The sequence below is a fragment of the Drosophila ficusphila genome, unplaced genomic scaffold (genome assembly GCF_018152265.1).
Source record: "Drosophila ficusphila isolate 14025-0441.05 unplaced genomic scaffold, ASM1815226v1 contig_791, whole genome shotgun sequence".
Lineage (NCBI taxonomy): Eukaryota > Metazoa > Arthropoda > Insecta > Diptera > Drosophilidae > Drosophila > Drosophila ficusphila.
This window is the reverse complement of record NW_025064737.1, coordinates 2,778,262-2,804,842: the sequence shown is the minus strand read 5'-3', so window position 1 is coordinate 2,804,842 and position 26,581 is coordinate 2,778,262. Positions and strand designations below refer to the sequence as shown.

General features: G+C 47.2%; 8 protein-coding genes and 1 non-coding gene across 14 annotated transcripts; 6 read left to right on the top strand and 3 right to left on the bottom strand.

Annotated features, from left to right (window-relative positions):
- Positions 1-561: 561 nt before the first annotated feature.
- Positions 562-1,530, top strand: LOC108090154 (basic salivary proline-rich protein 4). The gene is given in 4 exon segments (XM_043209211.1): positions 562-616; positions 695-805; positions 808-1,193; positions 1,196-1,530. Coding segments are annotated over 4 exon segments (726 nt in total). The 3' UTR covers positions 1,370-1,530.
- On the top strand, positions 1,437-3,175 carry LOC108090151 (proline-rich receptor-like protein kinase PERK9). Its single transcript, XM_017188707.1, has 4 exons — positions 1,437-1,533; positions 1,600-2,490; positions 2,543-2,631; positions 3,063-3,175. Exons 1-3 carry the CDS (start codon positions 1,527-1,529, stop codon positions 2,581-2,583), a joined length of 939 nt encoding a protein of 312 aa, XP_017044196.1. The 5' UTR covers positions 1,437-1,526; the 3' UTR covers positions 2,584-2,631; positions 3,063-3,175.
- On the top strand, positions 3,159-3,765 carry LOC108090155 (DNA-directed RNA polymerases I, II, and III subunit RPABC2). Its single transcript, XM_017188712.2, is given in 3 exon segments — positions 3,159-3,275; positions 3,339-3,445; positions 3,448-3,765. Coding segments are annotated over 3 exon segments (393 nt in total). The 5' UTR covers positions 3,159-3,246; the 3' UTR covers positions 3,705-3,765.
- Positions 3,766-3,837: 72 nt separating this feature from the next.
- Positions 3,838-5,902, bottom strand: LOC108090148 (protein downstream neighbor of son homolog). Its single transcript, XM_017188704.2, has 3 exons — positions 5,733-5,902; positions 5,518-5,675; positions 3,838-5,466 (listed from the first exon to the last, which is right to left on the bottom strand). The coding sequence occupies exons 1-3, from the start codon at positions 5,778-5,780 to the stop codon at positions 3,966-3,968; spliced, it is 1,707 nt and encodes a 568-aa protein (XP_017044193.1). The 5' UTR covers positions 5,781-5,902; the 3' UTR covers positions 3,838-3,965.
- Positions 5,903-6,276: 374 nt separating this feature from the next.
- On the top strand, positions 6,277-7,829 carry LOC108090150 (transcription factor Ouib). 3 transcript variants are annotated; one of them, XM_017188706.2, is made up of 5 exons: positions 6,277-6,482; positions 6,534-7,162; positions 7,228-7,341; positions 7,402-7,438; positions 7,538-7,829. In XM_017188706.2, the coding sequence occupies exons 1-5, from the start codon at positions 6,357-6,359 to the stop codon at positions 7,622-7,624; spliced, it is 993 nt and encodes a 330-aa protein (XP_017044195.1). In that variant the 5' UTR covers positions 6,277-6,356; the 3' UTR covers positions 7,625-7,829. The 3 variants fall into 3 exon arrangements, with proteins under 3 accessions (XP_017044195.1, XP_043065112.1, XP_017044194.1); XM_043209177.1 differs by having other exon boundaries at positions 7,402-7,495; positions 7,595-7,829; XM_017188705.2 differs by having other exon boundaries at positions 7,402-7,829.
- Positions 7,830-8,110: 281 nt separating this feature from the next.
- LOC108090153 (neuroendocrine protein 7B2) lies at positions 8,111-9,341 on the top strand. The gene is made up of 2 exons (XM_017188710.2): positions 8,111-8,291; positions 8,350-9,341. Exons 1-2 carry the CDS (start codon positions 8,273-8,275, stop codon positions 9,132-9,134), a joined length of 804 nt encoding a protein of 267 aa, XP_017044199.1. The 5' UTR covers positions 8,111-8,272; the 3' UTR covers positions 9,135-9,341.
- Positions 9,342-9,476: 135 nt separating this feature from the next.
- LOC108090147 (chitin synthase chs-2) lies at positions 9,477-25,794 on the bottom strand. 4 transcript variants are annotated; one of them, XM_017188702.2, is made up of 12 exons: positions 25,709-25,763; positions 24,647-24,681; positions 18,320-18,518; positions 17,642-17,885; positions 16,105-17,334; positions 15,782-16,052; positions 13,069-14,999; positions 12,264-12,440; positions 11,133-11,333; positions 10,600-10,965; positions 10,445-10,546; positions 9,477-10,103 (listed from the first exon to the last, which is right to left on the bottom strand). In XM_017188702.2, the coding sequence occupies exons 3-12, from the start codon at positions 18,460-18,462 to the stop codon at positions 9,921-9,923; spliced, it is 4,848 nt and encodes a 1,615-aa protein (XP_017044191.1). In that variant the 5' UTR covers positions 18,463-18,518; positions 24,647-24,681; positions 25,709-25,763; the 3' UTR covers positions 9,477-9,920. The 4 variants fall into 4 exon arrangements, with proteins under 4 accessions (XP_017044191.1, XP_017044192.1, XP_017044189.1 ...); XM_017188703.2 differs by lacking the exons at positions 12,264-12,440; positions 24,647-24,681 and adding an exon at positions 11,965-12,141 and having other exon boundaries at positions 25,709-25,794; XM_017188700.2 differs by lacking the exon at positions 24,647-24,681 and having other exon boundaries at positions 25,709-25,793.
- Positions 19,453-20,695, bottom strand: LOC108090152. Its single transcript, XM_017188709.2, has one exon. It carries the CDS (start codon positions 20,385-20,387, stop codon positions 19,530-19,532), a length of 858 nt encoding a protein of 285 aa, XP_017044198.1. The 5' UTR covers positions 20,388-20,695; the 3' UTR covers positions 19,453-19,529.
- Trnar-ucg lies at positions 21,263-21,335 on the top strand. Its single transcript has one exon. It is a non-coding gene; the product is annotated as a tRNA-Arg (tRNA).
- Positions 25,795-26,581: the final 787 nt, after the last annotated feature.

The window sequence follows — 26,581 nt, the reverse complement described above, 5'->3', positions numbered from 1 at the left end:
TTTTATATATTTTTGACTTTTTTTTTTAAATATTGTATTTTATCTTACTAATTTGAAACAATTTCAATTACATTTACTTTCTGAAATTTTCCTGCGCTATTTTATAAAAGCATTTGAAAACCATTTTCTTCTGTAAGGAACAAACGACTAATCGACATTATAGCTTTAAATTTAAACATAAAATTTAAGAAATATTGATTTTTATTTTTATAAACTTGTTTATTGATTAATTTATTAGATTCCAAGTGGAAGACCCAAAATAGTTTAGTACTAGTTTTTCTTGAACATTTAATTATTGTTTATCATAAAGTGAAATGTATTTATTTAACTTATTTTAAATTGGTGCCACGGCATGACTCTGGCGTTTTTTGTTTTAAATTCTTAGATATTATTATATTACGGTTTTAGTCAAACTTTTTTAATATAATGAAAAACTTTGTTTACTGTAATTAGCCGTCTTGTCGAGTTGTTAGTTAGGATAAAGATGCTTTTAAATCTCTATATTGGGAGCTTCACTCACTAAGGAAAAGGTAAGGAAAGGAAAGAAGAGTGAGTGCGGCCATGAACTCGAAACTGGAATATCCGTATTCAGATTCCCGTCCAGAGTTGTCAGTTTGTAAGTTTGTCTAACTGCCTGTAATACAGCCTGTAGGGAAAATCGAAATTGAACTTCTTTTTTTGGAAAATGTGTAAGTATCGAGTGGGTTCACCGCCAATGGCAGACCGCTAACCTCTCCGCCGCCAGCATCTCCGTGTGGCAAGTGCAACAATTGTCCGTGCGGCACCAGTGGCGGTGCCCCGCCCCCCAGCATCCGCCCCACCGGCCGCCGCCCTCGTACGCCCACCAGCCGCAGCAGCAGCCGGAGAGCTGTCCGTATCCCCAGGCACAGGGGCAGGGGCAGGGGCAGCCGGCCGGAGGGTGCCAGGTGAGCTCGTACCAGCCGCAAGCAGACAACAACGCCGCCTGCACCCTCTACCCGCCCCGCGCGGGACCCACAGTGGAGTGCACCTGCACCCAGAACCGCACCCGTGGATCGGCGCCCCCGCAATACCAGGCAGACCACATCACCTGCAGCCGTCCGCCGCGGGAGCAGCCGCCCGCCCTGGAGACGCGCTGCACCTGCCGCGAGAAGCCGCCCAAGGCGGAGTGCCACTGCGCCCCGCCGGTGGCCCCGCCCCCCAGCAGGCGATGTGCCAGCCGGCCCAGCAGCAACAGCCCACCCACATGCACGTGACCTGCGGGCAGGGCGTGAATCGGTCAGGTCCGCAGCCGTACCGCCAGGGGAACCATCCGGGACAGCCGGTCAACCAGAACGCCTGCGGTCACTGCCGGTCGCAGAAGAAGCAGAAGAAGTGCTCCATCCAGTGAGACGGTTCAGCTGGAGGAGACCGGATCCCAGCAGGCGACAGCGGGCAGGCAGCTCAGATCGAAACACTCGGAACACGTCAACAGTACTCACACATTTCGGACTATCCTAAATTATAGCGTTTTCCTGCCTTTCGGGACAATAAAGCCAATGTGACCGATGATGGGCAAGTAAAACCAGGGGCGAATTCTCCACCGTTCACTTTGAACGTACACTCTCTTCCTTCGGACAGGGAACAACCCGAGCTCCACCCAGGTGGCCCGGAGACCGCCAGACTGTCGTTGCGATGACGAGGTCTTCCACGGAAGCCACCGGAACCCCGAGCGGAATCGCAGTCGCCACTGCTTCGTGGTGCGATCGCAGAAGCCGGCGCACAGGTTCAGGCTACTGAACGCGGAAACCGGCTGCTGCTGTTCTCCTCCTCCTCTTCCTCTCCCTCTTCCTCCACCTCCGCCTCCGCCTCCTGTGACCTCGAGTGCGGGCTGCCGTTGCGCTCTTCCCCCGAAGCCCCGTCATCGGTGCTGCTGTTCCTCGCCTCCTGAACCTGTGAGGCAGCGGGCTTGCCGCAGCTCCGGAAACGAAGGTGTCGTTGGGAGGGTGAGCCGGAGGCCTAAAGTCTGTCACCCGGATGCGTACCCTGTGGCGCTCCATCCCAGAACAGCGGTTGTTCCCGAAGGGGCACTTTTCCCCGAGGCAGAACCCCCTGTTGTGCTCCCACGGAGCGTCTCCGCGCAGTCCTTGCAGCCCGCTGTCCAGGCGCTGAAGGGAAACTGCCAGCAGCCCCCGGATCCGTACTACCCGCATCCCCCCAGAACCACGCGAATGCCGGAGGTGGATCCCCTGGTCAACTTCGACCTGAATCGGTTCGATAGGGATGCCACCCATCGAGGACCTGGCGGGAGGAGGAGAAACGTGTCCATTCGCACCTGCGTCGACTACGACTACGAACCGCAGTATCCTTCACGCGAGAGGTCTCATCCACCTCGGCCAGGTCCTCTCGAGTTTCCTTCTCCACCACTGCAAGGACCTTCTGGATACACATCCCACCCTCCAATCGTGCGTGCGCCTAGAACTCGGTCACCCCAACGATCATATCAACCCAGAGGACTTCCGGAATCCTACGGTTAGTACTTTTCGAGCTTCTCGACCTGGAACTCAACAAAGTTTATCTGTAGATCATGCGGAAATCGAACATGTCAAGTGTCCTTATAGGTGATGGATTTCAGTCAGTTTAAATTGCACAGTCAATAAATCAAATTAAAAAGTGAGTATTAATAGAGAAATATTCAATTCGTTTAAATTATAATAATATTATTTCCTTCTTTAAAACAACAAGCAAGAGTCTCACTAAAAAATATTTTTTTAATTTGGTTAAGCGGAATTTATCTTCAATATCTGTTAATCTATCTATCTAGCTATCTTAATATAATTATTATATTATTAAATAATTTTCGGTCTTATCCTAAAGCCACCCAAGCATATTCAAAATTTAAAAAAAAATAATATTGGATATTTCATGTGTTCAGCAATTGGAATTAATTTAATTAAGAAAGCTAAAATCAAAATCGTATAAAATAATTCTGTAATTTTCCTAACAAGAAATTAATTTATTAAAGTATAATTATTCGTTTGAATGAACAAACGTTACAAATGTTGCTGCGATTACTATAAGACAATACATTTTGTTTCCTTCAGTTTTCAGTTTTGCTTATCGATAGTTGCAGTTCGATACATCCACACAGTTTGAAAGCCACTGTGATTGATGCGCACTGGATTTAAGTATTGCAAAGCGCACTGTAGAAAGAGGAAGAGTCGGCGACGCGTGCAAAACACGCCGAACTTTCATTATTTCATTTATTTATAAAAACTAAGAAAAACAATGGATGACGGCGACTACGATAACGATGAGTAAGTCCAAGCAGAATAGTCTAATATTGAAGTATTCTTAATGGTAAATGTCTCTTATTGCAGCGTCGGCGGCGACGATTTCGACGATGTTGACGAGGATGTGGATGAGGATATCAACCAAGAAGAGGAGGTAGACAACATCGAAATCATAGCACCTGGTGGAGCGGGCGGAGGGGTGTGCCCAAGTCTAAGCGAATCACCACTAAGTACATGACGAAATACGAACGAGCCAGAGTCTTGGGCACCCGGGCACTCCAGATCGCCATGTGCGCACCCATCATGGTGGAGTTGGACGGAGAAACGGACCCGCTGCAGATCGCCATGAAGGAGCTCAAGCAGAAAAAGATCCCCATCATCATTCGCCGATACCTGCCGGATCACTCCTACGAGGACTGGAGCATCGACGAGCTGATCATGGTAGACAATTAGCTAAGATACAACTTTACACAAATATACATATACACTAAGATTAAGGCTGATTAAGCACAAACAAGGTGGTTTTAAAATTCCATGAGTGTGTTGGGGGAAAAAGAGCACAGTGAAAGTTGCCTTCTAAAAATAGTCAGTTGAAATATCTTCTCTTCGCTAGCACACATTTTTATTTCACGTAACAAAATATACAGATTAAGATTAGTGCAACAACGCAAGCTGCCCTTCAACGCGATCCTTTTGCTAATGACAGGGTGCTTTCTAGCTCCATGCGTATCCCTCGCCTCTCTGATAGCAAACACGCTCGAGAAGACCAACGGCGTGTTGGCCAGTGCGGCAGATGGATCCCACTACTCCAGGCAGCAGGCCGCACTCGGAGAGGTTTTGCTCGCCAAAGACCTGCCCGGCGGCATCATCTCCCTCTCCATCCGGCTGCGCGGTCTCCGGACTCTCTAGCAGCTTCTGGGTGGCCTTACTGAAGGCCAGCGTGTTTGTGCTACTGGCCAGCGTGGAACTGAACATCTGGCGCGTCTCGCAGAGCAACTCGGCCACGCTGGGCAGGAATGTGGGCAGAATTAGGCCCTTAATATCCACGCTGAAGTAGTCTACGCCGTCCAGGCGGACCTTCTTGGAGCGCGGAACCAAATGCTGCATAGTGGCCTTTGGGAACGCCACGGGGGACAGTAGGGTTGGTGGCACTCCTGCCAGTCGGCCTACTGTGCTGATGGCGCTTTTGGCGTTCAAGAGGTAACTGAAGAATCCTTGGCACTCGACGCCATCGATGACGAGTAGAGAGTTGTCGCTAAAATCCTCTCGCATCTCGGCGGCCTGCTGTTTTCTTGCATGCGATGATTGAATGCGGCGCAGCTCGCGATCGTCTACGCCCAAGCTCTCCAGCCAGTCCTCTTCCTCGTCCTCATCTTCCTTGTCTGGCGGAGCAGCGTCCTCGGTCGTTTCTTGACCCATGGAGCTGCTAGTGCTCTCCTCGGGAAAGCTATTGTCGTGTGCGTTGCCATTGGACTCGGTCTTTAGGGGCATGCTGAACTCGATTCCCTCCTGCCTGAGAGTCTGGCGCATTCCGCGTGTCGACGGCGTTACCAGGGCATGGCTCTCCGCCCGACCGCCCACTCCGGCAGCTCGAAACAGCACCGTAAAGGTGTTGGCGCACAAGTAGAAGTATGGGCATTGGCGGGCACGCAGTAGCTGAAACAATCCGCGGAAGCTGTAGTCCCACTCCTCAGCCAGCGCTTTGCGCTCCCGCTCGCCCACGACCACGCCCACGTTCTCCTTGGCGGTGCGAGGGAAAAGGGTCAACCAAGGCAGGTGTGGGTGCTGCCAGTAGTAAGTGCACTGGTTGAACCGCGTGGCGTCCGAAATATCCAGCGTGCTCTCTGTCCGTTGTGGATCCATACAGCGCACGAAGCTGGTGAGTCCGCTGGCCAGCTGAGAGGTCTTTAGCTGGATAGCCGGCAGTTCCGTGGGGCAGAAGAAGCGGGCGCGCGTCTTTAGGCTCCAATCCACTGGAAGGTGGGCGGTGTGCTTCTGGCGGGCGGCCAACTCTGCATCATCCTCGTCCTCTGCATTGGTCTGTTGCTGCTGAAACAGCTTGGCAAAGGCCTGAGGGTCATACTTCTGCAGCACGAACTTGGCGGGCGGCGGACGAGTGGGAGTTTCCCGCACAAAGCAGGAGGAGGCGGTGACCACCGGTTCGACGTTCGGCACTTCTGGGTCTATACGCTGCTTCTTGGCATCGTCTGTGGATCTGAAGGAAGAAGAGCGTGATTGGGTTTGCGAAGCGGAGTGGATAACTTACTTGGCAAATGGGTTCTTTCGCTTTTGAGCGAGCTTAGCCTCTAGAAGCTTGCTTTTATCAGTCTCATAAACTTGGAGCCCTGGTCTCTTGCTGTTGTTGTTGCTCACACGGGCAGCCAATTTGTTTTTCTTCTGTTTGAGCCGCTGCAGCTTTATAAACTGAAAAATGAAGACAAAATGTGAGTTGCGAGCAGATGATCCTATGACCATACCCACATCATCTGGTCGCGTCCATTTGGAACCCAGACCTGCTTCGCTGGACATGGTTATTTTAATAAATACGAACAACTTATTAGCACGCAGGCCACTTAGAAACCCCCAAAAAACAAAACGGTTGCCAAAACCACAGAAAACATTTAAGGCGCGAAACTAGGGATGAGCAAGAATAACAGATTGGCCATCAATCGATTTCTCTGTGCAATTTCTGACACTTTTCGAATTCAAATATTTTCCTTTGGCCTTTTCATGGTTTCTGGATCTGGTGTTCTTTCAATCTTGCCAGTCACAACATTAGAATAAAGCAATAAAGCCAGACCGATTTGTTTGAGACAAAACATTATATAAGACACTTTTCGACTTTTTTTTTATAAGACCCGAATTAAGATTTGCTTATAATTCTTCTTCTTTTGGATTTTAGTTAAAATTTAACACATACAAAACGGAAAACAAAACGTAATTCAGTCCTAATTTTTAAAACCCAGTAATATATCAGAAAGGCATCGACAAATAAGTATCGATAGCAGCCACCTGCGTGAGCACTATCAGCTATTTGAATTCCTGGTGTTGCCATCACTAATTGCCACAATTTGATGAAAATAAATAGCTTTTCTTGTATTAACAATGGACATCGCCCAAGTCTGCCGCATTTGCGCGAACAAAATCAAGGACCAAAAACGAGATCGTAACATATTCAAGTACATGCGTGGCAAGCTCCTGGTCAAATTGAAGCTGATTACTGGAGTAGAGGTATCTTTACACGAGTGTCTCTGTTATATGTTAACATTTCGGATCCTCCAGCTTACAACCAACGAGGGACTCCCCGAGTTCGTTTGCGAGCGCTGCTTTTCTGAGCTAGACCTGGCCACCAAGTTCCGCGAGCGCTGCATCTTCTCGCAAAAGTATCTGCTAGACATGAAGAAGAAGTCGAAAGGTTTGGTCGTTGTCGACAACGACGTTGACCCCCAGCCGCTGGACGAGCAATTGATCGATGCGGACCAGTTTGAGGCTGATTACGACGAGGATTATATGATCTACGACAGAACGAAGGAGGAAGATAGCATAGACCAGTACCAACCGGAGATCGACCCCGAGGTCTCGATATTGGAGACCGTAGAGGAGGCTCAAGATGCAGATATTGAGGATCAGCAGCTAGAAAGAGCCTCTAAGCGACGTAGGAACTTCTTCATCTGCGACGAGTGCGGCCAGCTGTTTCACGATGAGTACTCGTACAACGAGCACCTGGACGGGCACCTAGACCGCCGGGAGATGAAGAAGTTCTTCCCCTGCACTGAGTGTCCCGAGACTTTCAAGAAAAAGTCGCTTCTAAAGCAGCACCGCGAACTGTACCACGAATCTCTACGCCAGTTTAAGTGCCGCTTCTGTGGCGATGTTTTCTCAGCTCAGGGAGCCAGGCAGCGGCACGAAAAGTAAGCATAAGAAAAGCCTTGAACACCAATTAAATCTTAATGTTACCCGCATGTTTGTGTTTCAGAGCCCATGAAAACGAACGACCATATCCATGTTTGGAATGTGGAATGAAGTTCAGTAGCGTCATCGAATTGAAAGACCACTGCCTCACTCACCCTGAGGAAAAAAGGAAATATTGGTAACTTCAGAAATCAGAAATATTTATCTTCGTTTATATGTTATGTTTCTTTTTGTTTAGGTGTGAGCCCTGCAGTCTGGATTTTATAAGTCGAAAGGCTCTGCTGGCACACAGAAAAACACAGCCGCACAAGCGCTTGGAAAGACTTATGAAGGATGAAATCGATCTGATCTTTGACAGCTGAACGAATCGAAAGGCTCTGCTGGCACACAGAAAAACACAGCCGCACAAGCGCTTGGAAAGACTTATGAAGGATGAAATCGATATGATCTTTGACAGCTGAACGAATCGTTTCTCTTCCCACTTATTATTATCCATTTTTACTATTATATTAATTGGTACCTATGGGCTATCATCAGAGGAAGACATTTTATTTATATTACGTTTGTTTGTTTTATGTTTAAAAAAAACATAACAGGTTATTCTGCATTGAATTCCTTACAAATGCTCTCAAGAAAATAAGAGAAATAAAATAAGAAGTCTAAGTATTAGAAAAAACTTTTTCCGGAGTGATTTCCAATGATTTTCCATATTTCGGCAGATGCAATGGATTCCAAATTCCGAAGCAAATATTTTGAAAGACCTTAACATAACATTTTCCATAAATGTTTTTAAAGACCATCTTACCCAAAACAGATTGGCTCTAATCTAATTCTCATTCTTAAAAGGACTGTCCCAACATAAAAGAGCTTTCTTTTACGGCGCATGCGCATTGTTCAGATGTGTTATCAACTCTGACTGCTTTATAAAGAGGGCCAGGAGTGCATTGCTGTATATTCCGACAATTCAACTGGTAGCCGCCACATCGGACGAAAGAGCTCGACGTCACAGTGTTATACACACCTAATCGAAGCAGCTGCCGCCGAAAAATCAATATCTCTGCAAAGCTCCTACGTGGACGGACGGTCAAAGTCGGTTAGAAACGCGCAATATGTTTTCCAGACCGCAGGGTAAGTCTTCGGAATTAGTCGTAAATGTCACTCAGACCATCAGTCCATGGTGTTCCAGGTGTGTCTATGCTGGTTGGGGTGCTCGTGCTCCTCTCAAGTAGCTGCCAGGTGCAGTCGTACGGCTCCAAGGATATTTTGGCCGATGCCCTGCTGACGGATCTGCTCAACCGTATGGACAATGACATGCAGGTGGGCTACTACGACGTGGACAACGAGGCAGCCGCGAACTCCAAGGACAACGTGGACCTGGTCTCCCGTTCGGAGTACGCCAGGCTGTGCGACGGGGGCAGCGATTGCATCCTGCCCTCGGGTGCGGGCTCCAGTCCCTCGCTGCGGGACCACGAGTTCCTGCAGCACAGCTCGCTGTGGGGACACCAGTTCATCTCGGGCGGAATGGGGGAGGGGCCCAACAGGTATCCAGCCATTGTGAAGAACGACGCCGGACTGCCGGCCTACTGCAATCCCCCGAATCCCTGCCCCGAGGGCTACGACATGGAGACCCAGGGCGGCAGCTGCATCGTGGACTTCGAGAACACGGCCATCTTCAGCCGGGAGTTCCAGGCCGCCCAGGACTGCACCTGCGACAACGAGCACATGTTCGACTGCTCGGACCAGGACAGTGCCGACTCCGGATCGGAGAAGGGGGATCTCAACTCCGCCGTGGAGCAGTACATCATGCAGATGGGCCAGGAGAACAGCCTCAACAACGTGAACAGCCTGGTGAAGAAGGCCGGCTACCCGGTCATGCCCGATCCGCGCCTGGATGCCGCCGTCATGAACCCGTTCCTCCAGGGCGACCGTCTGCCCATCGCCGCCAAGAAGGGTAACCTGCTCTTCCACTAAGTTGGATCGCTGGGCGCTGTAACAGCGAGCATATACGACCATACCCACATGTGTGTTATGTGTATCGTTTCCCTATTGGGTGTCTAATACTATTACCTATCACAGTTGGTTATCAATGTTGTCCCGCAACCAAAGTCTAGAAATGTTTCTTCCCTCCCCGCAAATAAAGTTATCCGTATTAAACTAGGGCTCCAAGCCGAAAACAAATAGCAATTGCCTTTGAAGGTCCCTCAGTTTGAAGGTTCCCCCTAAGAAGTTAGCATTGACAACTGATTCCATTTGATATCTGTATTTACTTGGCGCATCAAAAGTTGTACAATCCATCAAATCACTAATTAATTATTTAAAGAGAACTATCTTCGTTTATTCGAGTATACGAGTATATAAATAGGTCATCTCTCTGCTGCACTTCGCGTTGAGTATTTTGCGTCAGCTTGCACTGGTCGTGGGTCCGGTGGGACCGCACGGGATTGACTTAAAGTAACCTAACAAGTGGTAGTATAGTACATCGAACGAATGGAGTCGCCATCGGGGTCACCGACCCACGCACACCCATTCATCGGCACTGGCAGTGTGATTAGCTAGCGAAATGGTCGTTGAGTCGCCAGGATCCAATCCATCGATGTGCTCGATTCCCACACTCACTGTACAACTCCATCCTGTCCATCCTGACCACAACTGTGGGTGTGGACTTAGTCTTACGTTTAGGCAGTTTTGTGGAAAGAGGCGGAATTCGTTAACGGTTCTCTAGGTCTAGCTTAGCCTACGTCTAGGATGCTCGGCGGCTCACAGGCGCCCTGTGCCGTTGCCGTTGCCGCCGTTGGTGTTCTGGCCCCAGGACACCTGGTGGTGCGGGTGCGGATGGGGGTTCCGGGTGGTCAGTCGCAGGGAGTTGCCGTCACCGTCCTCGTCGATCACGTGCTCGTAGCCCTGGTTGATCGTGCCGCCGCCATTCGAGCCGTAGATTTGCTGCAGAGCAAAAGAGTGGTATTAGTTTTTGGATACAAAATAAGCCTTTTTAGCAGGGATAGAAAATATTAATTTTAATTTTTTTCTTGATGCAAAAAGTAATAGGTACATATGTAATTATTTTTAAATGCCCTATTTATCTTTTGCGTCCAGAACAACGGCAGGATCACCAACGTGCGTAATTTAGATAGATTTTTGAGGTTATAACACATTTTAAATTATTTAGAACTTCAGGAAATATTATAACCCCAAGGTCCTCCAATTTAATATTAATTAATATTAATTAATTTATATTAATTATTAATATATATTAATTAATAACATTTTACTTCATTACGTACCTCAGCAGCACCTCCGTTTACATTGAAAACATCCTTGATGCTGATTCCGGCGTTCGAAACGCGACCACTTCTCTGATTGGGCAAACCTCCATTGTTGTTGATCTAAATGAAAATTTGTTAGCCAGTCCAATATATTTTTGTTATCCACATCTTACCGGTGCCCCCGTGGTGATCCCGTACTCATTCTTTGCACCCAAAGTCTGCATGGCGGACTTCCGCCTTTCGGCCATCACCGAGTTCTTGCGCACCTCCAGTGCCCTGATCGTCTCCGCTCGCATTGTGAGGCGGCGGGTGAGAATGGGCGTGGCCGGGTTGTTCTCCGCATCGGCGGTCAGTTTCAGGAACCGCTTCTTGAATGCCACGTCCAGGGTTCCAATCTGGCGACGCGGCTGTCGCGCCTTCTCCAGGTTTTGGATGGTCTTCCTCCTGGCAATGCGATCTGGTCCGGAACCGGAGTCATTGTCGTAGTCCCCGTCGATTCCTTGTAATCGCTGCAAGTTTTTGACGATCTCCACGGCGTGCTGAATGGGGTGAGCATTAAATTTAACCACGATTAGATCAGAATAATTATTAACATAAAAGCACAATATTTTACGAACATGTAGGAGATATTTACAATTAAAATTCTATTTAATATTCTGGTTTTTACAAAAATAAAGCTGCCATTAATAGTAAGGGGACTACTAACCTTATCTATCAGTTGATCCTGGGTGAGGTCCTCGGACTTCTTCTTGCAGAAGTTCAGTTCAGTGGAGGCCAATATATGCGAGATGGTTCCGAAGCGATGGAACAACATGGCCGTAAACTGAATGATCAAAATGAGGGCGAAGAAGAACACAAAGACCAAACCAATGGGTTCCAGCTGCAGATACTCCTTGGAGATGTGAACCTATATCACGAAACAAAGGCATTAGGGTCGAGGAAAAAGAGTTCGGTTTCCGGTTAGTGACATTTAGAACGATTTGGTTGGTTGGCGGTTTGGGCTTGGATAATGGCTGATCTTGATACCAATTGTCGGTGATTGTGGCATGTTGAGGAGTGATACCGATCGGGAGGTTGGTTATATAGTATGTCGGGATTGTTTGTACATTAACTGAAACATATTGTATTGATGTTGGAGGAACAATGAACATGCTTGCCGTCACTCTGGGCATGTGTAGTACAGAACAGTGATTATTCGGAAGGGGAACATTCATATTGCTTACAGTTCACCGTGTTTCGTTTGGGGGACACTGTTAGAACCGATTAAATGTCAGATGTTGTTCTGTTGTTTTTACATGAGGTATTCGAATGATACAAAGCCTTAACCATTAGGATGGGGCTCAATACACGGGGAAACGCAGAACAAGGAACGTCATTAGCTGTGTGACGATGTGACATGTTGGACGGGTAGTAACATTTAGAGTGAAACAGAGAGGACAGGCGGGAGGTTAGAGGACCCTTCCGAGGTTTTAGGTGAGACCAGAACACTGACAGCACAGTTGTGGTAGTATAACATCGAGTAAATCTAGTTTATGAACCTCAGACGTCTCTTCGATATACGTTATGTTCGTTTTGACGCCCAACGGCCAGACAATGTGTAGCTTGTCCTTGTTCAGTTGCAACAAAAAGACAATCAGCACGAACAAGGCGTTGGCCATGAAAAACGCGAAAACCGACTTGTTCCGCAGCTCAATCAGGTCGGAGGCAATGCGGGCCTGCGTTTCGATTCATTTCGGTTCAGATTCGAATTCAGAATCAGATTCAGATTCAGATCGTGGTGCCAAAGAAAGAAAAAACCAAAAGAGTTGTGTTAGTGGGTTCGGCAAGGTGGATTTACCTCCTGAGTGGACTCGTCGTAGGTGATGTTCGTCCGCACTCCGAAGGGCCACTTCACGTGGATGTTGTCCTTGTTCAGCTGCAGCAGGAACACGATCAGGACGAACAGGGCGTTGATCATGAAGAACGCGAACACCGACGAGTCGCGCAGCTCCTTGAGATCTTTGGCAATGCGGGCCTACAAGAGCGTTTCGCCCGATGCGGCGATTGTGTTAGGATTGGTCTTTTCGATTGCAAGCTTTTCCACGGAAAATGCACTCAGTTTTGAGACTGGCTTCGGCAAGCCGAAGTTTCAACTCTCTTTCAAGCAAATATGACTTTTAATTAAATAAAGAATTTCCAACTAAAAATAATTACATTTTTGTTTCAATTAACTATTAAATAAAAAATGCTTGAATAAAGATAATGCCTTTAAGAAGCGATCTATTAAATATTAAAGACTTCTTGGACTATGCTGGCTTTCTCAGTCCTGCGTTTAAATGATTTCTTTATCATGTAGAATTTTTTACAGAATCTTTCATGCGAATTTAACAGATTGAAAACTCATCTAAATAAACTGCTTTTGAAATTGTAAGTTTTCAAAAGGTTTTAAGAGTATTAAGTGTTTTATACCCACAAACCAATTTTTGTTGATGAAATTCTAGAGAAAGATCTGTAGTTTTTTGTAAATTGGAGAGACACCATATTTAAATGACTCGGACAATGCTCGAAAATAAACTCTGCTGATCAGGAAATTGGAACACCGATGGTCAATGACGGCGCTCCTGAAGATCTGTAGCTGGAAGAATCAAGATGGGTAGTCTTACCTGCTCCACTGGGTCGTTGTCGATGGGGTAGAGATACTGGTCGATGAGGTCCTTCCAGAACTGGATCTCCGTGCTGGAGAGGAAGTCCACCTCGCCCTTGCGCACATCCGGGTCCTCGATCCAGTAGGGATTGGTGAGGAAGTCGCGCTCCTGCTTGGGCTCCGCGGAGGTGTCCGAGTCCGATTCGTCCGACTCGTCGCCGGACTTCTCCGCCACCGAGGTGAGCAGGTGGTGGTCCTTGGAGCCGCTGGAGGTGGTCCTGCGCCGTCCGTGCCGCGAGGCGTGGTGGCCGTGCGGGTCAACGGCACTCTCGATGGTGTCCATGCGGCTCTTGATGGAGTCCAGCGACTCGGCGATGGAGGTCAGCTGCTGCTTCTCGTCGGAGGTCTTGCCGTGGGTGCAGAAGATGCAGCGGAAGAGTCCGGCCAGGGAGAACTCCACGGAGCCCTCCTCGTCGCCGTTGTCCCCGATGCCGCTCTGCAGGAAGCTGAGCATGCTCTTCTGCTTGACCCGCTTCTTGGCCTCCTCGGCGGCCTTCTTCTCCGCCTCCAGTTCCTTCTTGGTCTTCTTGGCCACCACCTCGCGCGTGCCCCAGGAGACGACGTTCAGGTTGATGATCGAGTAGAGGATGAGCAGCAGGTACATGGAGGGGATCGAGAGCAGGTAGATCAGCCCGCACGTGATGCACCAGAACTCCTGCGGGTGCAGGCACGCGGCTATGAAGAACGACCCCACCATGGATATCAGGAAGATGGCCGAGGGCGAGCCGATGCCGTCCTCGCCCAGCTGGAGGGCAGTACCCACGATCACGGCCATCATGATGAGGGCGTAGGCCGTGGAGAGGACCTGCGCCACGAACAGCTGGATGTTGGACTTGCAGGTGAAGCAGATGAACATGAAGGCCAGAATGGGCACGATGTTGTAGTGGAAGGAGGTCCAGTTGTCGATGCGGAAGGCGGCCACGAACGCGCCCACCAACATGAGGAAGATGGTGCCCGGGCCCAGGATGGTGCCGCCCATCAGCATCATCTGGTAGAAGATGTACAGCAGCGAGATGTTGTCGTTGATCTTGATCGTGCGCTTCGCGTCCGCCAGCAGGTCCATGATGTTCGCAATGGTCGAGGGCACCCAGCGGCGCCGCTGGTTGTAGAACTCGTTGAAGCCCTCGGGGCAGTGGGTGTAGGCGTCGCTGGCAGCGGAGTACTCCACGCGGTAGCCGCGCTGGAGGAGCAGCGTGCAAAGCCACCGGTCCTCGCCCTGATCGTACTGCACGTAGTGGCGCGCCTCGTCCGAGCGCGTCGTGTACTTCTTCATCACGTTGTCGTCCATGAGCGCCTTGCCGCGGAAGAGCGAGAAGCAGCCGGGCGAGCAGAGGACGCAGCCGATCATGTGCTCGGTGGCCTTCTGCAGCCAGTGGCCGATGGCGTACTCGAACAGCTGGTACCACACCATCGGACCGGATCCCACCGGGTGGATGCGGCCGCAGGCGGCGCCCAGGTTCTTGTTCTTCTTCATCAGATCCACCAGCAGAGTGACCGCGTTCGGCTTGAAGTCGATGTCGCCATCGAGGGTCAGCAGGTAGGTGTTCTCCGCGATCGCGTCCTTGCGGTCCACCGAGATGGGCAGCTCCATGAGGCGGTGGCCCAGCAGGTAGTACATGTACATCACCTGCGACCAGCGCTTCCTGTGCCGGATGCGGTCCTTGTCCTTCAGGTGCGTGATGAACTTCGTCTTGCCGGGCAGCGTCCACACCAGCCTGCCGCCGTACGGAGTGGGGTACTTCTTCGGCGGGCGCAGCCGGATCGTCGTCTGGTGGATCTCGGAGGCGGCCTCGTCCATCGTGGCGATCAGCAGCTTCACGAACCGGTTGCACTGGATGTCGTCGTCGCTGTGGTCCGAGATCTCGAAGGCGTCGTCGAAGAAGATGTGCGCTGTTGGGAGAGGTTCAATGGTTACTATTGAATAGTATCTAAAGATCAGGTTTAACATGTTCGGTAAGCTATTGGAACAAAGGTACATGGATCACGAGCTCAGAGAATCAAAAGTAGGCCAATCTTCCCTCTCAAGAGGTTTAATGGCATTTTCGCAAAGGAATATAACTAAAGGAACTTGACATATGTTAACAATATTGTATTTAAATTATAAATTATGACTAAAATGAAACAAGTTATTTCCAAATTAATTTCCTACACTAATGAGTATCAATTATTAGCATAAATTCGAGCTTAAATATCTTTAAAGCGTGGCATTCAAAATTAAATGGCTTTTGATTGATCGGAGAAAGTTTAAAACTGTTAATAAAAATTAGCATCAAATCGTCAAACATCTTGTTTAGGATTATTTCTCACTCATAGGATCGCATTGACGTCTTCGCTTTGGGGTACCTGAAGGTACGAAGGTTTATCACTTTTTCAAAAGCCTCTTATGCATATATATCCACTCAAATTCAATTGTGTATAACCGCGAGTTCTTCAGTTAAGGGCAAGGCAAAATGCCTTACACATTTCAAGAGAAATTATCAAGAAGAAAAACAAATCTCTTTTAAGAAGAATCATTTGATATGACGAGCAACTTGATGATAAGTTGTCTTTTTTGTTCCAGCTAATCAAGGGATAATTGTAATCATAGCCGAGTCTTTTAGGATTAGAGATCAACCTGAAATCTGATTAACTACAAGCGCACACTCCTCTACTGAATCGTAAGCTCTACTTACTTTCGAACTCGTAGTAGTCCGGATCGAGGACCCGCAGATACTTCTGGGCCACGCGACGGGCGCACTGGTCCTCGTCCATCCGCATGATGCTCTTCAAGAACTCAATCATCTCGTCCTTGGTCTCGTGCCACATGGTCGCGCAGGAGTAGATGCGGGTGATGTTGTCCGAGGACTTGATCGAGGGCTTGTTTGGGGCCGAGGAGCGGTCCGTGTGCACCGAGATGGTCTCGTAGTACTCGTCGCCCTTCTCCTTCTCAATCTCCGACAGATCCTGTAAGAATAGTGTTATTATCTTCTTCAGCCAAGGAGTGACTGCCACTCACCTCGGTCTTCACATCCGCCTGGTCGTCCCGCCTCCTGTTGAGCGCCATCGACTGGTCGATCAGGAGCGAGGAGTACATGGGTTGGACGAAGAGCTTCTCGGTGGTGGCCAGACGCTCGCACTTGGGCGTCCAGATGTGCAGTGCTATCCAGGTCTGGCTGAGCAGCCAGAGGATCCAGGCCCAGGCCATCTGCTCGGTGACGAAGTTGTTGAAGCGGAAGTTCGAGGGGCTCGTGAAGAAGAGGTAGTCGGGGATGGTGTCGTGGAAGAAGCAGGGGTCGTCGATCCGGATGCCGCAGGCGGCGATCAGGAAGGTTACGGACAGCGGAACCGTGAGGCTGACGGGGAAGGCGTAGCTGAATCCCTGGATGAGGATCTTGCAGGCGAACTTGCCGAAGATGTAGCACAGGTAGGCGCCGAATATCTGCAGGAGCAGCACGTAGACCACCGTGTTGTAGGCCGCGTCCACGTCCACGGTGTCGATGTTGGCCGACTCCAGGGTGTCCGGGAGGACTCCGCCCAGGCCGGCAGGCAGTTCGTAGACGACAATCTTGTGCGGACCGAAGGCGTCGCCGTACATGGAGAACAGGTTGCCGGGCTCCTCGCCCTGCGCCCAGTAGATCAGCAGGGTGACCGTGAAGAAGAGCAGGATCTTCCAGATCGAGAGGAAGATGTGGCAGAAGTAGCGCGTGAACCGCATCTCCTCCTTGATGCGACCGAGGGCGCGGACCAGTCCGAGCGGCGACTGCGGCGACACGTAGTTCTCCCACCAGCCGCAGGAGATCATCACGCAGGCCACCGGGATGACCCACAGCTCGCGGCGGTTCTCCAGCAGCGGCCAGATGACCAGACCCGTGACCTGGGCCGCCACGGCCGCCAGGTCGATGATCGCCTTCACGAACCGCTTGCCCTCCTTGGAGGTGCGCGAGAGCAGCCCGAAGATGCCCGGCACCACGCAGAGGCAGTTGGTCAGCATGGCGCCCTGGATGGCGTCGATCTGGGGCAGGACCACGAACATCAGCAGCGCCATGCCCACGGCGCTCAGGCTCTCCATCAGCCAGACGAACAGGAAATGCCCCGTGCGCGGCACCTTGAACGTCTTGAAGAAGCAGATTCGGGCCGACCGGATCAGGGCCCCGATCTCCGGCAGCGCGTACGCGATCAGCAGCGCCCAGATCCAGGCCACGCGCTCCTCCTCGGGCAGCCGCACCACGAAGCTCTTGTCGCGACCCTTTTTGGGGAAGAAGAGAAAAGTGTTATTGGGATTGTACAATATGTCCTGAATATCATATCATGAATATCACTTATTTTGTCTCTAAAAGTTTTTTATTTGAAAGAAAGAACTATAAGCTAATCAAGAAAATTTTAATAAACTTAAATTGATTTTAGTCAATGTAAATATTTTAAGAGTTTATCAAGGTGATTCACAGACAGTTTTGGGCTGTTGTCCAATTGTTTGTGAATGAGTTGATTTATCACAATAAAAATTACTTTAAAAGTTCCTAAGGTTATGTATTTAAAACCATAATTTAGCTTACCAAGTCCTTATTGCAGTACTCCATCTTCTTGTCCTTGCGCACTTGCGAGGTCATGAAGAGCATTGTGCCCTTGGCGATGACGCCACCGGTTAAAACTATGATAAACGTAAACACATAGGCGAAGATCTTCAAGATCTTGACGGTTAATTCTAAGCACTCCTGGTTCGCCGTCGATCCGGTCTCAATTTTAATTGGCGGATCCCGGAAAACATCCCATCCCTTTGTCTCTTGTATTGTGCGTTGGCTGAAAGTGAGTTGAGAAACAAATTGTGTACTATATTGTAAAGAAACTGGAGTCAATTGAAAACAATTATTAAGAAAGTTAAAAAGTGAAATGATGAATTACACTGTGTATTGCTACGATACAAAGTTATTTATTGACCGACTCGACCGGGAGTAATCGGATCGGTTCGCAGACCACTGATCTGTGATTTATGCAATGCCCGCTCGACCAGATGATCTTGACTTCCGGCAACTCATGGACCCGACTCCGCCCTGCACTGAAAGTGAATGTGAGGCAATCGCGGTCGGAGCGGGCTTAATTGTAGTTTGTGTCTTGTCGAGACACTTTAGTTCCGGTTGTCTTTCCGCGGTGGTTGGCCACCCAGGCAGATCGGAACAAGTTCAGAAGGCCTCTCTGCCTCAAAACCCGGGTACAATGGCGGGGTTGGAACCTACCTGCCGCCGTAGATGTCGTGGGTCAATGGCGAGCTCTCGTCGTCGGTGAAGTTGTTGTCGTCGCTGTCGCCGTGCTCCCCGGCGGCTCCCGCTCCGGCTCCTTGGCCCGGAGGGGCCATCGGGCGATGCCGCATCGCAGACATCTCCCACGGTCGATGGTTCTAGCCCGCAATCTTGGCGCGGAGTGGCCAAAGTTCGGCTGCAATAAAAAAAGAGAAGAAGGAGGAGAGTTGTAAGTGACTGGGCTCGATAAGCCGGTTTTAATGGACGCGTAATTTATGGCTATGGAAAACGGCTCCCAAGGACAGGCGTCCTTTGACTTCGCCTTCAGACCGGTTTGTGCTATTTTTGTAAAAGGCTTAAGATGAACCTCGAAAGCTTCTGTTTCATGAACTCAGAGAAACACCAATAATGAAGACTTTCATACAAATTAAGTTTTTCTACTTCACTTCTTTCTTTTCTTATTTGAAATCATTACAATTATCCCTATAGTTTGGATCAAAATAAAATCAGTGACTCATAGCTCTGGCATCTCTGCAATTAAATTCACAACTTTTGCCCATGGTTTCGTGCCTTTCAGATTTTTCTCATCAGCTTTTCACTTTCACTGCTGTAATATTCATCGCAGAGTGACTTAAGAAACGGCTGGAGCTCCGCAAGTCGCATGTGGCACTCGAGACTCCGACTCCGATTCAGTCTGGAGCTCGGATACGCCTCAGTTGTTCCACATGTGGCACGGAACTGAAACCGATGTTGGCCGGGTCTTCTTCTCTTTTTATGGTAATTAAGTGCGATTACTCGTTTGAATTGCACTCGCAGTGCTCGTATTGTTCTGCCAATGCAGGCCTTGTGCCAGATTCTGGTCCGAGTGCAATATTTATGGTTATGAGGCGGATTGAAGATGGTGGCCAATTGGTATTGGTGCCGAACGATGGGAGGAGTTATGGGTGGTAAGGCAATTTATGAGGGATTGCCATATAGAGTATCCCAATTATTTTAACAAGGTAATGAAAGCACTTAACACTGATTCATTAACAAGGAGAAACAAGAGTTTTCCATTCATTAACGTTAATTGATATATCTCAACCAATGTCATTATGTATCAGCAATCTCAGATCGCAAGACAAAGCACAATAAGTGAAATGGTTGTAATTTTAGGTTTTTCCGTACAATTTGAAGGCTTTGACAAAATAATAATCTTAATTCGGGTTTAAGGCTCGTCCATATCGGGAATATCATAAAATATATCAGAAGAGCTCGGCCGCACTTCAAGAGTTGATTCTTTAACTGCAGTCTTGGAGTCTTGGGAATCTTCTTCGGTTTTTGTGGATTTCAACGGATGCTCGGAGGTTTCTTGCAATATGTAGAGCTTTTCCCGGAGACGAAGGGACAAGTTCTCGGGAGTCACGATGTGGTCGCAGACTATGGGTTTCCTGGACATGGAAGTGGTCAGGGATCCCCCACTTTGTCGGTGTCTCGAACGGCCATCGTGTTCGTGCTTGCGGCTCGTGATTTCAGGCACTTTGTCCTTTTTCGGGATGGTCTCGTAAGGATTGCTCTTCCGGGACTTGGCGGACTTGCTCGACGGCATTTCCCCAGCCATCATTGCATGGGAGGCGTACAGATTGAAGCGGCTGTCCAGGCTGAGCTTCACCACCAGGACGGATCGCTCGGCCTCGTAGCTCCGACGAAGGGCCTCCAGGTGCCCAATGAGCTGGAGGTCCGTCGGATTCACGGACCGGCGAGCGGTGACCTTGCGCAGGCGCTTGGTGATCTCCACCTCCGACATGAAGCACTTCACCAGCCGCTTGATGAGCGCGTTGAACTGCTGCTCGCTGAGGGAGCGGGGCTCGAACTCCACCACCCGGAACCGAGCGTTGTCCACCTGATCCGGACGTATCTGGCCCTTCTCCATCAGCGGCGGCAGCTGAACGCCACGTCTGCTGGCCAGACCGGAGCTGCTCAGCTGGGTCACGTCGAAGGTGGGCGGCCCGACCAGGCTCCGCTTCAAGATGCCCCCCTCATTTCGGCACTTGGAAGCCGATTCGCAATTTACCGAGGACTGCATGATAAATTTGGCAGGATCTGAAGATGTCGCTACAACAAAACTGGAATTTGGTTTCTACTTATTGCATTGCGGTGTAACAAACTTGACAAATTTTACTAAAGTGTCAAGTCATTGGGATAGCATGAAAGAGTTACAAACGTTTTTGAGCAAAAACTATTTATTGGTAAAATGTATATTTCTGGTCTGAAAACCCGCACTGACAGCCTTAGCTGTAAATGTAATAATCTTTTCCGATGTTGATTTGCGTTCATAAAGATCTGTTGTTACGACTTTTTTACATAGCCTTGAACCGAGAAAAAAATTTCATAAAAATCGAACAACTATATCATATAGCTGATATAGGAAAGATCGAAAAATCTATATCTTTGTTTTTCATCAGACAACCATGATTTATGTTCGACTGCAAGCCGAAGCTAGCTTCCTTTCTTGTTAATAAATAATCCAAGTCAAAAGTTGCCTTAAAATAGACAACATAGTATACTATGATACTACTGTCAATAGCTTTGGAAAGTCAAAAGCAGGATCTCTGCTTAGTAATAGTTATTAACGTGGTAATCAGATGGAGACGAAGGGAACAGCTGGTCGATCCAAGGGATGCTGTGGGTTGCCTTTGGCTTTTTTGTGGAGGATTCTGCGCACAAGGCGAGCTTCTCTTCATAGGATGAAGCACCCCAAAGGACGAATACCTCCCACACCCACACACGTACGAAGGGGAACGCACAATTTTTAAGCTTGTGGAAGCGCAAGGGTGGATTTCCACACACATTCGGGGGAGTGGCAGGATGCTCTCGAAGTGAAAGTGAGGTGAAAGTGTGTCCTTGGAGCGCGCCTGTTTCGGGCTTTATAGGGCAGGAACAAACGTGACGTTTCAACCTGACCGTGTGGCCTAAAGGATAAGGCGTCGGACTTCGAATCCGAAGATTGCAGGTTCGAGTCCTGTCACGGTCGCTTTTAATTGCAGGAGGCATTTTTTGCCTGCCTGCGTCCTTTTTAGTTTTCTATTTTCGCTTTCTAGGTCATTCCGGTTGATTTAGTAACATCTTTGGCATATTTTATCGCCTCTTGTATTTTAAAACACAATAAAAACCCGTTTCTCTTTGGCTCGTTGGCAACACAAAATGCAAAATCAATTTAATATGGGAAAAATACGCAATTGAGCAACCATCGGACATCAAATTGGCCACTGCCAATGAATAGCCAACAGAAATCTCGACTTGTCTCGATTCTTATAAATGTCAAATGTCCACAAGAACTCATCTACCAGTTGAACTTGGAATAGTTATAAATTGGCTGCATTTCATACACATCTTTAATTCCCAGTATTGCTTGGATAAAAATTTAGTAATCAATTCAGTAGCTTGAATTTGATTTAAGCACTAACTCTGTGATAAACGTAAACACTTATATATACTCGCTAATTAACTTGTTTAATATGTCGAACGATATTTATCGGTCTTTAATAAGAAACTGAATCAATTTTTAATCAAATGGTTGGGGCTTTGTAAAATGAAACACATATTATGAGAAGCTCACACAAAGAGACACATAAGTTAACAATGCAATTATGGATGATCTATCGATGTAGGTATAAATATCCGACTCAACTGCAACAAGTACTTATAAAATAAGTTTTGACAAAAGGCTAGTATAGATGTTTTAAAAAGCATGTTTATCCCCGGGAAAATGAACTCTGGTAACCTTAGCCAGCCTCAACATTGGAGTACTTTTACCCACACACCAAACGTGCTCGCCATACCAAATATGACCTAAGTGGAAGAAAACCCAATAAAAAAAAAAAAACAAAAAATTAAGCATTCAAGTCGACGCGCTTAATCAACGTAGAGGGCTAGAAAGATCGAGCCCGAAAAAAATTACAACTCCGAAATCGACGGGCAGAGTCGGAGCAACGGGCTTATTCTTGTATATTCTCGAAGAGATCTCCGATAGCCAACCGGTCGGACAGGAAGGCAATTGGAGCGGGCCAACTGGGGTCTCGGAGCGGCGTGGAGCCAACTCGTTGGACTGCCCACAAAAATAGACAATGGGACACAGCTGCAGGCGGTGGGTGATTCAATAATTTTTGTCTGTTGTAATAATCACATTAGCGCCAGGCGGGGAAACGGGGGGAAAAGGTGGGCGGTGGGCGGCGGAGGGGAGCCGAAGTGAATGTCCATTGGACCAAATACAATACTACACAAGCCAGAGGATTTATGTTGAAAAATAATTAAAAATGTGTGTAGTAATTAAAAGTTTTTGCAATACCATATAGGTTATTGCAGACCAGTGTACACAGGTATATCAATTTTTACTTTATTTAAAGTGTTCAGTAGTATATACTATTATATATTTTAAGTCTGCATTGCTCGTGTATTTAATTAGGCAAATGAAAAGTATTATTCAAAGCATATGTTTTCTTCTGTGCAACCATAAACACAATTACCCGCCTGAGTGTTTTGGTTTTGGGGCCAAGTCAGAAGCCGCCAAAGAAGGCGAACAATTAAAACCTGCGCTCCACCGACAGCCAGCCAGAAACACAGAAAAAGTGAAAGTCAGATACTTGTAAAAAATGTTATAGAAATAAGCGAACACAGTCTATGCGATAGACTGGCGCTCAGATATGAACCAAAGTGGACTTGGATACCAGTTGGGCTGCAACCGCTGCCCAGTTGTTGCTGCTCCGCCTGGCTCATGAATTGATTGCTACACTTAAGCCAACTAGTCAAAACGGGAACATGGCAATCGAACCGGCCACGCCAGCCAGCCAGCCAGCCAGCTGCCGACCGAATGTTGCGATTGCCGATTGTCGATTGCCGGACAACCAGTTTTCGGCGGACAACAGGAAAACCAGCGAGTTGCGGCCAAGAAATATGCGCCAATAAGAGTAAAATCGTAGGCATTATGTGAAAAATTGCAGGCCAACCAAGCCGGAACGAACTGCGAGTATAGTACTATGGTGACACGGCCAAGATGGGGCAAGTTTTGGAGTGGCGTCTCGGGGGAGGGGCATTCATGGGTGTGGGTCCAACGTGCAGTGGCCAGCTCACTGGAATTGGCCGTTTAAGCCATTGATTTAAGCCATTGATTTGCCACAGCGGAGAGCCACAATTGCTGAAGGTTGCCCGCAATCCGAGTGCAGGAATTCCAGTATGATATCGATTCGGGTGACTCACGCCCGCAGATTTAAGACAATCTACGAGTATATTGAAGCTGCACCCAACATCAAGCTCGAAAGTTCACCTGAGAAGCTTCAAGAGCTTATTTCATCGGCTGAAACACGTTTCAGCGTCTTGAGATATTTATCACATGAATATTGTCTAACAAATTACAATTAACATGAAACCGATAACTTAAATGTTAAGTGGAAATTTTGAATTTTCACCGTACAACTTGGCAAAAGCTTAATTAAAACTTAAGTGTGACATTGTTTGTCCAGAAACATTTTAGCTTGAAGAGCGGTTAAGTTTAAAGTTTAACAGGAAATCATTCATTCAATTACAATGAATTTAACTGAACTTAGAACTCAAACGAAAGGTTTCTTAAAAACAAGTGCTCATGTTTATTGGAACTTGACAAGAAATATTCTCCTTTTACCTGCGTTTTCTAAAGGAACTTTAAACCTCGTGCAAACACATTTAGTTTATTTACAGTTCCTTCACCTTTCAGAAATCTTTTTGTCTGTAAATTTTGTTTACCGTTATGTCCCTGCAAATATAAATAAACCGTTTTAAAAAGAGAATGAGTCAACCCCATTTTGGTTAAAATTTGGCATTTTGGCTTTTGCCGACTAAAGCAATTAAAATTAATTAAATTTAAAAAAATCGGTTGCATATGTCAATAGTATTAAGTCAACCATGATCAAGGTATTTTGATTATGTAGGGTGAGTCACAGTAGAGCTTAATGTTTGGGTTTTACGTAATGCGTAAGTTGAATCGGAAGTGGCACTTCATTTTTGGTGTTTCTTTTTATCTTTTTTCTCCTGAGAATGATTTGTCTTTTGTTCGAGGTTCAATTTGGGCTTTCATTGATGACTATATTTTGGGGTTTTGTAAGACTTATCCATTCACCGATGAGTTGTCATGCTTAAAGACATGGTTGTTTGGGAAGGCTTTTACTTCGAACCAACGATGAACATTGTTTTAAGAGCGAGTTGAAAATAAAATGAAAGTTATAGCGAAGGTTAATGTTTCAAAACATTTTTTTATTTCGAAAACAAGTTGTTCAATTTAGCATTGACTTTGAAAATTTTAAACGGGCTTACCTCTTTTATTTAATGTTTCAAACAACAGTTAGCTGCTATGAGGAGAGAAAACAAATAAACATTGACTATTTGCAGAGGTTTTTGTTTGGCTGCGAGCCACTTGAAAATTGCAAATTGTGAGCAAAATTTAAATGAGCGAGCGGCAGATGAAGCCTGTTGCGAAGAGAGGCCTGAAGACAAAAAACAGAATCTTCAAGAGGAGGCGTCTGAGCGAATCTTATTGGAAATGCCAAGCGGATGAGTGGACGATTTCGCCCATAATGAGATGATCCAGGTGAAAAGCTCAGCTCGAATGACATTTTGCGCTGTGAAAGCACCTTACAAAACCCTTTGAAGTGTTAAATGCCAAGAAAATCTCAAAACTTGACTCGCCTTGGCTAGCTAATTTAATTCATAATTTATAGAACAAGTTCCTTGGTTTTTGGGTGTGTTGATATATTTCGGCGAACGGGTTTTGTGATCCGCAAACAACGCAAATTGTTTCCAGCTCCGAAATGCTAAATAGCCAGATTGGCTGCAGCTCGTAAAAAGCAAAAGTGTTGCCAACAAAACCCGTTAGCAGCAGAAGCAGAAGAAAAGAAATGAAAAGCGAGAAGCTGGCAACGAAATAGAAAGAGATCCGTAACTTTCACATGCAGATATATGGTAAGAGAATTATACCGTTGCTTTCTGACGATCGTGTGACGGCGATGAAATGGCACAAAAGAAAAGTCCACAAGATCAGGCGATTGTCTCACCGATAGCGAGAGTGAGACAGTTGGCCAGGTGAATGTGGCTCTGTTTTCGCTGGCTATAAAAAGAATAGGAGACTCCGAACTGAGACACTTTTCACTGCACGAATTATGGCAACATTCCTTTCTTTCCAGCGGATTCGCCTGCGTGGCCCACTGATTTAAAAATTAAATTTCGTATTTGATTTCTTTTCATTAACTTTTTCTCTTTTGCTGGCCTGGTGCTCGTGTGTTGGTAATGTTGTTGCTGTTGCTACACTAAACTTTTGGCCCACACGCACACACACAATCACTTTTGGCCACTCACAGACACACGCATGCGCGCACGTACCGTTTTGTAAGACGTTTCTCTCTCTTTTTTGCTGCCGTCCGCGCAGCTCTTTTCGAGTTCGTTGTCTTCGCCAAACTGAATTGAAGTCTTTCGTTTTGCCCACTGGAAGTGCCTGATGCCGACGTCGCAGTCGCTGCTCTGCCCCTGGAAATACATTTTTATGAGAGCTTAAGCTTGTTATTTTGTTTTTACTTGGACCACTGCCTGTTTTTTTATTCGTTTTTGGAGTGGTGAGTGGTAACGGTTAACCAAGTTGGTAGTGGGTCCTGAAAATAATTGCGCATTTTGTAGTAAAAAAATGTTTATCCTTTCACGTTTGATATGGTGAAAATATGACAGGAAAGCGGTTCCTGTTTTAGAAATTGAAATCCTTTTACGGATTTTTTTTTTGCATTTAAAAACCGTTCACTTTATTCTTTAAGAAACCAGTAAATAAATACTGTTTACTGTTTTTTCTTAGATTATTCGCAACCTTTTCTATAGTTATCTTACTCCTTTCCACACTGCATGTGTGTTGGATTATAATTTGCATGCCTTTATTTCTTTTGTTTTTGCGACAACTTTGGTCGAGGTCGTCTGGTTTTTTTTCTTTTCTGCCGCTTTCTGTTGGCGTCTTTTATTAATGCTGCTCCAATATTCCGATCAAAGAGCGCGAGAGCTCAAGGAAAGAGAGAGCGTTGTGCAGCTGGAAGAATTTGACAATTACCTCAGTTGCAATTTACCGTTGTTGTTGCTTGGAAAGCCGAACTGAGGATGCGCAACATCGGGGTAAGACAAAACGGTTGAAACGGCCTCCATTTGTTATCTAGGACCTTCTGATTTCAGTTTTATGATAAGGAATTCAAAATAATATTACATAGACATAATTATAAT